Below are 14,521 nucleotides of genomic sequence, written 5' to 3' on the forward strand. Positions count from 1 at the left end.
CAGAAGCAGACATTAAGTTCAGATCGCAAAAATTAAATTTAACAAACTAATCATGAACCATCTGGCATGCAGTATGTTATTTACATCTGGTAGCGTGTATTGTCTCTAGGCACACACATATATAAAATAGTATTTTTTTCTTGTACTTTTAGATAAGCACCTGCAGACAGTTATTATTGGAAGCAGCATACAGACAAATTAACTCCTAGCACAGTAGCTAGATATAGATGTTTCTTTTAGGCATCATATATATGACTGTTACCACGTACTGTTAGCCACTGAGAAGAGAGCAAAAAAGCAGGACACAGAAGGTTCACATCGTTTAAGTACTCACCTCTCTAGCTTTTTCTCAATAATGGGCACATCTAATCCCATTGCTTGCTTTGTGATTCTCAGCATTTCTGCAATGCACTGAAGAGTGTCTGAAATCCAATTAGCAGCCTGTCAGACCCTTAAAAAAACACCCCTTAAAATCCCATATTCCAAAAATCTAAAATTAGACTTATTTTTGTAACATAATTAAGTTAGTTTGGTTTTTTTTCTTGGGTGGGTTTTTTTTTTTTTGCTTTCACCTTACAGAATAGTGGCACTCTACAAGTCGCAATTCTGACTGAAAGCTTACAAAATAAGCTTAACAAATAGACTATCCTTAAGCCCTAAATACTGGATGTAAATGAATCGCTGCTACGATTCATCATTTGTGAAAGAAAGAGAAGCAATTATGTTTATTCTAATTGTTATTGACAAAACTCAGTGCTGCACATAAATAGTGCTATTTTTCCCTTATTAGTGTTCATTTAATTTAGTTAAACAACAAGCAAGACCATTTCTAGACATTGATTTCACTAAATAAACCAATTTCTTCCCCTCTTTAGGAGATTATTTTAAGTTCATTTTATCGGTTTTTGGAGCAGTAAAGATCTGGACATGGAAACGTTTCAATTCTAGAGAGACATGTTGCTTTAAAGCCATATCTGAAACTTATTTTTCTTTGTATTGAAACAGTAACATTCTAGTGTTCACACAGGAAGCCTCAGACAGGGCTTTTTTGTTGGTTCCCCGCCCCACATAACTGATTTATATTAAAATTTATCCTTCTTCAGAAGTTATTCTAAAAGCAATGGAAAAAGTGTTTCCTAGAGAAAAATTGGTACACTGAATGTATGTATGAAACAATTTATGTATGAAACAAACCTTTTCCATCTTCTTCTGGGTTGCGTACCACAGCTCTAAGAGTGTGAAAATACCCACTCATTTCTTTGTATTTGTAATGCAGCCTCATGCAAGAGAACTTGGGTTTGCCAAAGAGAGTAGGCTCAGGCCCTGAGAAATAAACCAGGAGATCAGAAATCTTCTTTAACCAAACACCGAAAGAGATGTCACAAAGACTGTACCTAAACATATCTAAGAGTTGACAGTCTTTTTCAACATAAAAAGCTTCATGTTTTCTTTAGAGTAGGATAGACATTTTAAATGAAAGATTTTCATGATAACTAAACAATCACTTATAAAAAACAATTAGACTCTCTGTGTATGTCTCTTACAATCCAGCCTGATTGTTTATTACAGATCACCCCTTCAAATAGAAGAAAGAAAATTCTATACCTATTACATCCTGTGTTTTAGGGTGTGCTCCTGCAAGGATTAAAGGGAAAGCCAATATATTTTTACCAAGTGGAAGCAGTGTAAGTTTCAAGATTTAGACCAAGTTCTTCAATGCACTGCATCGTATCTATATCATTAAACAGAGGGGTTTTTTGGTTTTATAAGGTATTTGGTCTAGATGTTTCAACTATATTCTGTACATCAGGATGTACTACAATTCTCCACGATACAGAAGCGTGAGAGACTTTTCCACTGAACTCTTGAAAATTGCACATAGACAGTGAAAGTTGCAGTAAGGAGATGATGAAATCGCTATGCATTGTGTAATGGAGGATTAAGCTCAGGGCGGGGACAACACAACACATGGGACACAAAAATTCCCCGCCCTTCTCTTCAACTGGAACACCTTTTTCCATCTGTAAAGTCAAAGATATCACATCTTCAACACTTTCAGCTGAAAGTGCTGGATTTAGCCTGCAGATGTTACATTCTTCAGTCAATAAATAAGTTAATCAGCATAACAAGGTGATTTCATAACAGCATGTTTCGTATCAGGCCTTGAGAAGGAAGAGTTTTAAAAAAAGCTACGAAGCCAACCTAAAGTACAGTTCAGAACCAGCTGCTGTACTTGGATCCAAGGAATGCACAAACCTGTGATTCATTATAGAAATTGATCAAATTGTTACTGCCAATTGATAAACAATGAAATTTGTTTTGATGAATCCATGGGGTTTTTTTTTAAGAGTCTGAAAGAGGGAAAATTTTAGAACCCTAACAGTGATCAAAGCTCCCATTTCAAGCAGTAGCAAGAGACAGGACTGAGAAAACACAGACTCAACTCTGGCATCCGTTATCAGCAAAAAAGCACATTTCATAGCTATGGTGGACTACACAGGATATATACAATACATTGAGGCTTGCTGTTTCAGTATATTTGCAGGATGCTTTGATAAATGCTCAAACTATTGCTAAGAGCATTCAAGAAAGATATATGGTGACTACATTCTTACCTATTTCTATTTTTTCCAGAGCTTCAAGACTTAACCTTTGGTACTGATTCACCTTGTCGATTTCATCATCATAACTAGAAAAAAAGAAAGAATCAGAATTTAATGGTTCCTACTTATCTAAAACAAAGCTACTAGAAATAAACTACACACAGTAAGAGACAGTTGTAACTTACTAGGCCACGTAGTAGGCAGAATTAGAAAGTAACAGCAGAACATCCACGTCCTTATGAGTGGCATCAATGAGACTAAGGAAGGGGAAGAAGAATGAATACAGGGGAGAAAGTTATTTGCACAGCTGTAACCCATCCCCAGTGTGTTTTAGGGACACTTTTACAGTTGAAGGCACATTACAACAAGTGGTTTCAATTATGGTATGTTCTCTTGTGTGCTGCTGCTACCTCTTCACAGCCACTGAAAAACCAAGTTAGGCGAGGCACTTCACAAGCCAAAACGAGATGTGTCATTAGACTTACCATACAATAAGCGGATCCACGTAAGCAGCGCGCTCTCTCAAACCTGGAGTTACCTAATAGCTCAAATAGGTCAGCAGCAGGTCCAAAAATAAACAGAAAACCCATAAGCTATTAAAAATGCTAGCAGAGAAATGGAAGTTATTAATCTCAGTTAAGGTGATAAGTCTGTGCTTTGAAGAGCTATCATAAGATCCTGCTTTGCTATTTTTAGATGCTGAAGTTTAACCTGCAAAAAGATCTCACCACTATTTTTCTTTCACAAGTTAGTGAACTCTGAACTTGATAAGGAGACTTATCAGTGAAGTTAGAGTTTATGCTCACTAGTGTTCATGAAGGGAAATCTAGACTTTCCTACTACTCACTCATTACACAAGAATTTAATCTGATCAGATACAACTTTGAAGTCAAGTTACACCCTCCCTATAAAGCAATAAGGAACAACAGCTCCTCAAACAGCTCCTTCTAGAACTAAGGGTGGTTAGAAGTTCTCTTCATGGTGCCTACCACATTTTGGCAACATTAACTGAATGCACACACTTCCAGGTGACATCTCAAAGGTAACTAAAGCATACACCATTTTTACGGCACTTTGGGAAAAGTGCATGTTTAGAGGACCTTTCCTTTTATAATTACAAGTATTCAATGCCTTCAAGGACTCTTGTCATTCTACAAAACCGTCCACTTGTATTCTGTTAACACATCAGCGATCAAAATCATTTAACATCAGTGGTAATTAACAGAGGTGTCATAGTAGCAGCTGGTCAATTATGACTTTTTTCAACAAACCTTGGATCACAGTCAATAAGTGCCCATCCTCCATGGAATTTTTCATCATCTGGTAAGAGCAGTTTCATGTAGCTCTGCAACAGCTGGCTGATCAATTCCTGATGGCTTCTCAGGTTCTCCTTGTGCAGGGCTTCATGTTCTTTCTCTTTGGTAAATATGGAGTAAAGATCCTCTGTTACAGGGATACCCTGCATCAAATCTAAATAAAACACACAAAATATCAAACAAGGAACCCACAGTTAATAGTGTTATACAGCAACAGTCTGTTGATTACTTTGTAAATTCCTTCCAAGTATTTCATATTTGAAGATACTCTAGAAAAATGGTTAGTTACTCTTTCTGAATAGAATGTTGCCTGAAACTGAAAACTCGGTAGCTATAACACTATTTTCTCTCAGTGAAAAGCAAGAATTAACTCACCATTTTAAGAAACACTTGACACATAAGTTTAACTTTGTCTAATAGAGATGTTACAAGACAGTTAATGGTAAAATGAAGTTAGGAGTAAATTCTACAATGATTTCTTCATGTAATCCCTGTGAATTGAATGTTGTTTAATCTCCAAATGGAGAATATGGTGTCTGCTACATAGATATGAACATTATATACACTCAAGGTGCTTTCAAGCTTCAGGAAAAAAAAAAGAATCAGTCAAAAAGATAAAGCCAAGATGATTTCAATAAACTTGTCTAAACAGTTTTTCTAAATACCATATTTTCTAAATACCATAGTTCAGCTTAGTTGAAATTGTATTCTTACCTATGACTGCTTGCCTATAAGCATCCCTGAAACGATTCAAGTAGTATCTGTTTGCAGAATTAACTCCATCCTTCATTACCCCTGCCAGTTTTCTTTCACCGGTCCTTGTGAAGTCACCCTGTTACACAGAACATGCAAATGATGCACATATGCAACTTTGCAGTAGCAGTCTCAGCTCAAAAGTTTTGGCATGCTGAAGCTTGGAACTGAATAGATGACAACTCAGAAATTATGTTCAAGTGACTATTTCATATAGAAGTTGAAAATACTGATTTTCAAAGAGCATCTACTTCTCATGACACCGTTTGACTCTGCAGAGGGTCTTATGCTTTTGACAGACCTATCATTCTACAGAAAGTCCTAATGGAAAACAATAACCTGGACATATATGCCAGCTAACATTAAAGCAGAACTTTCAAGACATCAGTTGCTGGGATGCTTGAATACCTCAGAAACCCCTTATTTTTTGGCCTTTAATGTAAAATGAACACTATTGGAACAATGGAGAAGACTGGAGCTTACTGAAAAATGTTTTTCATCTTCTCTGCTTCTGCTACCAAAGCAAGCCAAGCATAACATACTGAAGGAAGACAGTACATATTCTCACAGGCTCAGAAACAAAAGAAAGTTTCTAGGCCACAGAAGGCTTAGAATTTGAATAAAAAGCAGTTTTGGTAGTTACACTTCATTAGAGGATTCTACTTGCAGAGACACTCAGAACATTGGCGCAGAGCAGTTCTAAAAGCCACACCAACTACTACAAAGAACATTTCAAGCACGTTTCACTTTCAAATTAAAAGAAATACCACAATTTAACTGCAAATAAATTTAATCCATGAACCTCAATAGCGAGCAGAGAAACCTTCAAGCAGCATGGCTGAAAATTTAGGTCTATAAATTGAGTTCTGTGCTTCAGATTTAAAGTTAAATATTCACAACCAAGACAAGTGTGTCACACTGGTTTTTATTATTTTTTGAAAAAGATTAATGTAATAGACTAACCAAAGTTCAGTAGAGAGATTTAAAAATTGTTCCACCAGTGACTACGCACACAGAAAGTAGCTCAAATTCTACGACTTTTCAAAGCAGCAGGAGTAAACAGTAAGGAGTTTCACGCCTGATTTCTGATCTTGGTAGACAGACTGCATTTCTAAAGACTTTTCTTAATTATTTGTAAATAGGACTAGTTAATATCACCCTACCACCTACATATCCTGATCTTCAGTCCTTCAGAGTATTTTTCTGAAGTACTGTAATTGCTTAAAAGTACTATAACTGTGCTTAAATTTAAATAGAAGTAATGCTTGAGTTCTCCATTGGATATAAAACCTGTAACATAACACAGTACTCAAACAGATAACACTCTTCACTCTTTACCTTTAAGGCTGCTGTGCCAGCATACTGCCGGCTTATGGCATCTCCATTGTTCGCCCATATTATCTGGTAGATCCTATTGCATTTTACTGGCAAAGGCTGTTCTGGTGGCATCACACCCAGTTTTTTGAGCTGGAAGTTGACATACAAATTAATATAAGATAGTTCAAGATAAAAATAATTCCCAATATCAGAACCTGATAAAGAAAATGGGACCACTTGCCAAGCATTTAATTGTTAAATTTTATATGATCTGAAAAAGGAACCCATTCTGCTAATTTGTCAGATTAAAGTAATTGTTAGCAATGAATCACTAATTCATTGTTAAACATCATATCACTGGACACAGAAGTAATATATTAGTTATGGATGGAGGAGTCAATCTTCAAAAAAATTAGCTGAAGGAAAACAAGTTATTCAAGATATATGAAATGTTTCTATTTTCTATAGAGAACTATCAAAAGAACAGACATCACAAAACTTCAACATGGACAAACAATTTAATGTCTTCTATTGCAAAGGCGTTCGTGACCTCAAAGATCTGAAAATAAAGAAATGGAATCTCTTTCCAGTTACAAGAAAAAGAATGCCAAATTCTTAATCTTTTGCTTCTAGACACTAAAGCAAATGTAGTGGCTCCATCTTCAAACTTACTCCTCCCCCAAAACAAAACCTTAAAACAACTTCATGTGTTGTGTTTATTGTTAATGCTTGTGCATTTTGGACAGTCACTGTTTAACACTGATACTGAAAATAAGATATCTTACTCTTCAGAACAACCAGTACTTAAGTCTTCCCAAGGTAAGTCTCAGGTACAATGTAAACTTTAGTCTTTTTACACAAACTAAATTGGTAAAGCAGCACATACATAACAGCAGTGTAGTCGACTAAGTGTTTGGCCAACTGCAGGGATAATTTGGACTAAATGACAGGCAAACCTCAATTTATAACCAATAAAAAAAAGCTCAAGCACTCTTTACAAGTTAGGTAAAAATTGATACAAGTCTGTTCGTTGACTTTGAAAGCCCCATCAAGTTTCCAGCTGAGAAAAAACAAGCCCTATGGTTCCAAGGGAGTGCAAAAGTAAGGTACATGTAACTCTCAATCTTCTACTTTATGTCAATCACCTTCCAATGCTTAGGGCATTTCTCAGTTATGAATTGATTCTGAAGTACTTCAGCTATACTACGAGAATGACACAGCACATCACAAGCTAATACTATAACAACGATTACTGAAGTCCTCTTCACAACAATCTATGTAACTCTTGATTTTGAAAGACTGCCTTTGAACTCACAGAGTTAACATATATAGAAATCCTATTCTAAAATAAAGACTGTGGCATTGCTGGTCCCACCGCTCATCCCCAATTGTCGTCTTATGTCAGGAGTTCATAAAAGCAGATGACAAACAGGAACTGCCAGATACAATGGTTAGAGCCATTCATTCTTCATCCTAACGAAGGACCCACTTCATCCTTTATCCTTCACTCTAAGCATAGTCAAGGTTTGTTCGTTTTGGGCTGGGCTGTAACTTAAGCTTCAAAGTTTCACTTACAGTACTATTAAGTCTTCACAAGGGAAGACAATCATCACTGAGCTTCTCTATCAAAAAGCAAATGGGGGACAGGGCAAAGAGGAGGAAGACTAGAGGAAGGACTCTCAGTCTGCTTGGAAATGCCTTCTCCATACAGGGAGAATTATTCCAGAGCATAGTAGTCAGCCATCTGGCATACTTACGTCATGAGTTAATTATTCCTCTACATGCAGAAGAGACAACTGATTTCCCTACCTGCTGCACCACAGTATTTCACTTCAAAGCAGCTAAAATAGCATCCAACTTTAGTTAGATATTTGTTCTTTAACTTCCCATTTGGGAGAGAGTGATTTGTTTTCAAACTTTGTACTGCTGTGTAACTTTAATTGAAATGACTAAATCAAAACAAGATGTGGACAGACAGTCATTTCCTCTCTGAAGGAGGACACTAGGCATCACTGTCCTAGCATGATTTCAAGTTATTTTAGTTGTACATATTACTTTCAGCTTCATAGCTCTCCAAGTAGTTTGCAAAGATCATTTTCAGTCAAGGTTTGTTTAGCATTTTTCAAACACACAAATTTCCCTGTGAATAACAGTTAAGTTGTGTGGTACTCAGTACTTGAAAAAGTACATTAGTTACACATGCCTGCTGTTCCATGACCACTCTTGCAATAGCAGCCTGCACAACATTGGTACGATCCAGGCAGTCCATGCAGTTAACTCGAAAAATTCCTTCCTGTTTACAGATCACACCAGCTTGGTCAACCCTTTCAACAGAAAAGCAGAACAAAAGCATACTGAGACACTTAAATTACAGTGTAATTTATCAGTTTCTACAAACAGTAAAAAACGTTACACATGGAGTACTATTTATAGTTGCACTCCCGACCCCAGCAACTACCCTTGTTCCCACCCATCCTCCTCTTTAGGCTAGATATCCAACATTCCTCCTATTGGGGCCATGAACTTGATACACAATCAGATGCTGAATTCAATTCACACATATAGAATACGAGCTTTCAAGAGAAAAGGCATTTATTTAATTTCAAAACCATAGAAGCCAACAATAATGACAGCAACATCTCACTCACAAAATACATTGAACAATATACAGTAATTGATTGAAGCCTGCAGCCATACTCATTACCAAAATGCATGAACTTCAATCAGTACAAGCTAAAGGTCAACAGTAAGGTTGGCATTCTAGGGTTTGTGGGTCAAATATGAAGTGTTTCATTTTAAATATAAGAAACCCTAAAAGTGTTAAATGCAGTAAGCCTCAAACAGAAAATAGCATCTGAGAATTTTTGCTGTTATGTGTGCAGAACACTTGATACTTCGGAACACAAAAATTCTGATGCACAAGCTGGGCACCAAGAAAGGAATATAAAGAAAGGAAGGAATATATAGACACCAGTTATGACAAAAATCAATGCCTCTGAATATGTACTGGTTTATTTTTTCTACAAATATTTCATACTAGTCTAAAAACAGTTAAGTACCTACCAGCACCACTTCATGTCAAGAATAATATCATGAATGGCATCAGTCAGTGTTTGTACATTTTCAAACTTCATTCCTCGGCTAAAATACAGAATTTCACAGAAGTTAGTTTGAAATAGAATAGTGATTTTTCTTTACTTAATTATTTTATATTATTTGTAATGTTAACAAAGATAGTGTTTTGGCTAAGTGGGCAGAACAGACATTCTCTCCTGCAATAAACTTTAAAATAGTTCTGAATATCGGCTGCTATTTAAAGTGCAGTTCAATACCTAAATCCAAGGCAAGAGATTCAGATCTTTAAATTCTAAAGAATTTACATTCTTGAATGCTGCTTCCATGAGAAGGAACAGGCATACAGCTATTCAGGCACGTGCAACATTCTGTTCTTGTTTTAGGCACAGCCTCAACAAAAGTAACCACTATACATTTGAAATTGGGATGGCCTGCCCTGCCTTACCAGTGATTCTATAGAAAAAACACCTACAGACACATCAACCCCTCCGCCTCCCACCCCACCAGGTTATTTTCAGTATTGTTCTCTATTCACTCATGCTCACAGTGCAAAAAGAAACAGTCCTGGTCATTACAGCAGTTCTTAGGAGAAAAGCAAAAATGAAAGCTCATTTAAACAAAAGAGTAAACATCAAATCAATTCAGGATGTCAGTCCTACAGAGAAGAAGTCTCAAAGGCCACTACTATTTTGAGCTGTTTCTCCCTCTTCCCTCCCCCTCTCAGACAATATCTACTAATGACATACTTAGTCAGTCAGTAATGCTTTCCCAGGCCAGATGCAATCCCTAGATTAAAGTTAGGAAATGAAGATTAAAACAGTTTTTAGACCCCAGATTTGTACGCAAATGTGATCTGCTTGAAGGAAGCATGAGAAATAGATGCCTGCGTGACAGATCACATGCTTGGGCATGTGAACACTGCACTAGACCATGCCAACATCAGAGCAGAGTCATGAAAACAGCAACTATTTACATTGATTAAAAGAAAATCCAGTGTATTTTATAATGGAAAACAGCATCAGGGTCCTGAAAGGCCCATCGTATATTTACAGAAACAAGCAAGAAAAACAGAAGAATGGCTTGTAGTAAAGAATTAAGAGCACAATGCTACACAGTTTGAAAAGGTCAGCCACAGCTTTACATTCATAGCAAGTTTAAGGAAACTCTTTTGCTTGAAATGCATAACAACTTCTAAGATTTGCCTAATAAATAACTGCATATTTAACAGGTCAGGGACACAAGGTCAAACAGCAGTGCTCAGTTACCCAAACTTGAACCTTCATAGTGCTTTAGTTTACAAAATGTATTCTTCCTATTTAAAGTAAGTGTTCCATGCAGAAGCAGAAATAATAATGGCTTTTCTCCTCCCTTCTACTCTCCTGTCACGCTAATGAAAAAAGATGCAAAGTGACATTTTTAAAAGGTTTCTTACCAGTGCTCATGGAAGTCAAATGAAACATAAGTCAGATTTGCATTGTTGTACAGAAGAACTTGTTTAAGGTAAGCATCTCCAATAATCTTCTCTCTGCCTGTCTGATCCACCAAATTAATAATAACCTGTGCAAAAGTTTAATTATTTAACACTTGTCATCTACTACATGGCTTGCTTAGATACATACCATGGAATAACAAATAGCTCAAGAGTTAAAAGATTTGTAGGCAATCTTGAAGTTACAATCTTTGCTAGATTGCACCCAAGATCAAATAAGCTCCAACAGTTACCTGAATTTTAATACAGAGAAGCCATGAATTCACATGACAGGTACACAGAAGTGGGACTTACACATTTCTGTAAGTTATTGTCATGTTTTAGAGGTTACTTACAAGGATACTTGAAAAACTCAGATTCTATTTATGTACCACCCTTCCAATTGTCAACGGGCTTCTAAAAACCACAACCCGTATCACCAACAAGAAAAACTAAAATCATTAACGTTCAATCCCTTGCATTTTTGTGAGAGGACTATTTTATCATGTAGCACTCACCTGCTTTTTGTAATTTTTCAGCTGTTCTTCAAAATGTGCACGAAAGCAGGACACTGTTTCATTTTCACCTACAAGGCAGAGGCAGTGTTAGACAGAAACAGCCTGTTCAGCAGCAAGTCCTGATTGAAGCATTAAATCATGCCCAAATCTATACACTAAAAAACCAAGGTAGCCTCACTTAAAGTACTTAGACACACAACATAACACATTATACAGAATTAAAGGTCTTTCAATTTGCTCAACTTCAACATTGTTATTCTACTACTACAGCGTACAGGAAACACCATTCTTAAATTTTGCTTTATTTTGCTTTTTCTGCAGAACAGATTGGGCAACAGTTTAACTTTTAATAAGCCTGTTTAATCCTTCCACATATGCACCATACACCCACATAAACATCTCTCCCAAAAGAAGAGTGCTTATATTTGTTTTGCCTCTTGAAAAAGCACACTGAAGTACAAAAGGTTTGCAAATCGCAAAGGTGGACATGCAGGACAGGAGATTATATTGAAAGTGTTATCCAGTTCTCCCAGAGGACAAAACTACTTGTAACTAAAAACAAAAAACATTATCCAGTTGATTCAAGGCACCACCGATTCCTCAAAGTCTCAATTCCTACCTGTAAATCTATCAAATTAAATGCAATTCCTCAATACTTTTTTGAAACTAATCCGGGGGTGGGGGGGGGGGAGAAGAGAGATGAACAAAAAAAGAACTGCTCAGCTCTATAAACAGCTGTTACAGCACAAGCGTGCAGTTGGAACTAATCAAGTGTTACTTCCAAATAGCTAGGGGGGAATTAGGAGGTGGTTTATTTTTATTTTCCTCACTTTATGAGGAAAATAATGTGAGGAAAATGAATGTGGCACATTCATTTCCATTATGTGGCAACAAGTCATCCCTCTCCAGCAATCTCCACGTTATTTGGTATAAAATCACAAGGAACCCAAATCTGTTGATGCATCTTCCTTAAGTTTGCGATGATAGTAACTGCTTGTCAACTTAAAATTATGTGCTTTGCCCAAGTTCCTAAGCAAGCTCAAAGGTCCATTTTACTAGGTCTTACTCAAGACACAGGGAAAAGCAGTCCTTTAACTTTCCAACATCACAGCCCCCTCTCAAAGAGCAGGTTTTTTTATTATTATTATTTTCAGCCCTAAAAATAGTCTTCAGTGGCAGAAGACCAGACCTGCTAATGCTAGAAGAGAATGTGAATCCAACACACAAGCTGGACTTGTAGAAATACATACTTATTATCTAGGATGCCAGTCAACCCAATCCAGTGGGAGTCTGATTATACAATATAATGAACAAACTAGCTTCCTTCCAAGAAAAGTGTCTCCTTTACAAAGCTAAATCTAGAGAAGATTTTGTTGACCTCTATCTTTTAAGAAAGTTCAGGTTATGAATACCTAGTTAATACAAGCATCCAGATTTGCCACAGTCTTGTCAATATTCTTACATGTTTTGGCTTTTGCATTATCTTGCAGTCAAAAGGGAAGCAATTTAGATCTGACAAAGCCCACCAGATTGTACTTCATTTCAGAGAGGACAAAAGCACGCTACAAAACTGGTGTTTTCCCACACTGAAATAGCTGCTCTTAATGCAGAAGGAACCTCAGCGTAAGTTAACTTTGTGGACAAAGATATTTGTAAGACATCAATGTCTAAGCAGGTTCTCAAGAGAAAGCCAAATTGTCTCCCTTCCCAGCCCAGAAAACACTGCAACAAATAAGAATAGACATAAAACCGGTACTTCATTAAGTATTGAAATTCAAGACCTATTGGAATTTACAACGGACAAGAAGTCAGACCTCTGCATCGTTCAATTGGAGTAGGAGTTAACTGGAGTCAAGTCATTACTGTTATTCCCAGCTTCTAGAACGTGTCACTGAAAGACTAGTGGTAAAGCAACACTCAATTAACTTATTTCTAAGGGAACTCTGATCTTTAGGCATTCTACTCAAATACTCACTCTTGTCCAGTCGGGGTCGTGGGTTATATCTATATCCAACTTGGCTCCAGAAAACAGGCACAGAGCCTCTTGTTTGTATAAATGAAAGAGTATGATTATGAACATGAATCAGTTGCTCTGTCTCAACATAATTTGCCACATTTCCATTTTTATCAACACCTCTTCGCTTATACCGCATTCCTAGGAAGAATAAGAACAATCAATTCATATTGAAGTATTGGTCTTTAATAACTTTTGTTACCATTTTTGGCAACAGTAACACAAGAAAGGAGTTCTAGCCAAAATCCATGATCAATGGTAAAAGTAACTCCTATCCTAGTCTAATCCCCAAAAGTTATACTGGCTATATGGATAAAGTTTATTTACCAATATACTACAAGCAGCAGAAAGTAAGTTGACTGAGCAAGGCAGTCTGCTGGCACTATAAAGTCATATACATCCAGTCCACCCTAAAGGATACGTTACTTCCTGTTCTGTCAAGTTTAGCAGAGTTTTACTTCAGTGCTCGGTATTTTCCATGAACCTAAAGGTCACTTTTACTGACAGATGCTCCACTTCTTACAATAAGAGATCCCACAAGCAGTCCAAGAAGATTTGCATGTTCCACAGAAGACTCCTCCCGCCTTGTTTTAACCTGTATAACTAATTCCACACATTAAGGAACAGATACTGCTCTTCTGGCTACACAGTTTTTGCATAGCCACCTCTGATGTGATCATTAAAAAGAACAGATAAGTGTTTGCATATGGAGGTTTGCACACCCTTTACTCAAAGGAGAGTACATCACTATTTCAGAACGGATGCAGGTGGCAGCAATGGATGGGGAAGGAATAAATAAAAAGGGTGGGAGAAAGATTCGAGGCCATGGTTTATAGCATGGAAATTCAGTTCCACAGAACTGGAACAATTCTGTTCCAAGTCCTGAAGTAGCACTGGATCAAACCTTTGAACTGAACCCCAACAGCCCTAGCTAAGGACTATGGGAGAGAAGGGAAGAGGTTAGAAACAGGGAAGTGAAGGGAATGTAAAATACCTCATAGGGACCTTTATAGGGTCACAAAATGTCAAAGCAGTTTTACAGCATTTATTCAGAAGGGGGCTTTTAGACTAAAGCATCAGACACCCTTTACTTCTGCCCTGCCACCAACAGTGGCTGCTACACCAAAACCTGAACTAAATCATTGCACAGGAAACTTCAGCTCCCTTTAGAGATACCAACTTTTGCAGACACTAGGCTTTTGCTCTCTTAAGCTTAAGGGCAGCTGTCTTCCTTTATCTCATGATACCTCTCATTAAGGTCTTGGGTATGTTGATAATTTAGTGCAGTAATCTTTTTTTTCTAAGTCACAAACAAGCTGCCTGACAAATAAAGAATCGGTGTATTTAACATAGAATTATCTCAGACTTTCAAATCAGCATTTCCTCTTTTTTGGGGTGCATTTGGGTTTTTGGTTTTGGTCTTTTTTTGGTTTTGTTTTTTTTTTTTAACTACAGTA

The 14,521-nt window shown here is 36.9% G+C and overlaps 1 protein-coding gene across 9 annotated transcripts in view; it reads right to left on the reverse strand.

Moving 5' to 3' along the window:
• The window catches only part of INPP5F (inositol polyphosphate-5-phosphatase F), a 44,628-nt gene that overhangs the window by 2,093 nt on the left and 28,014 nt on the right, over positions 1–14,521 (reverse strand). For 5 of the 9 annotated variants that reach the window (XM_075717470.1, XM_075717474.1, XM_075717472.1 and 2 more), the window contains 12 exons: positions 13,026–13,205; positions 11,051–11,118; positions 10,497–10,621; positions 9,053–9,130; positions 8,193–8,313; positions 6,011–6,139; positions 4,634–4,751; positions 3,875–4,073; positions 2,789–2,860; positions 2,616–2,689; positions 1,195–1,323; positions 335–422 (listed from right to left, as the gene is read on the reverse strand). In XM_075717470.1, the coding sequence (XP_075573585.1) occupies positions 335–422; positions 1,195–1,323; positions 2,616–2,689; positions 2,789–2,860; positions 3,875–4,073; positions 4,634–4,751; positions 6,011–6,139; positions 8,193–8,313; positions 9,053–9,130; positions 10,497–10,621; positions 11,051–11,118; positions 13,026–13,205 (1,381 nt within the window). Of the gene's footprint in view, positions 1–334; positions 423–1,194; positions 1,324–2,615; positions 2,690–2,788; positions 2,861–3,874; positions 4,074–4,600; positions 4,752–6,003; positions 6,140–8,192; positions 8,314–9,052; positions 9,131–10,496; positions 10,622–11,050; positions 11,119–13,025; positions 13,206–14,521 lie in introns of all 9 variants that reach the window. The other 4 variants (XM_075717466.1, XM_075717471.1, XM_075717468.1 and 1 more) reach the window with 4 other exon arrangements.

The sequence above is a fragment of the Pelecanus crispus genome, chromosome 10 (assembly GCF_030463565.1).
Source record: "Pelecanus crispus isolate bPelCri1 chromosome 10, bPelCri1.pri, whole genome shotgun sequence".
In the NCBI taxonomy this organism is placed as follows: Eukaryota; Metazoa; Chordata; class Aves; order Pelecaniformes; family Pelecanidae; genus Pelecanus; species Pelecanus crispus.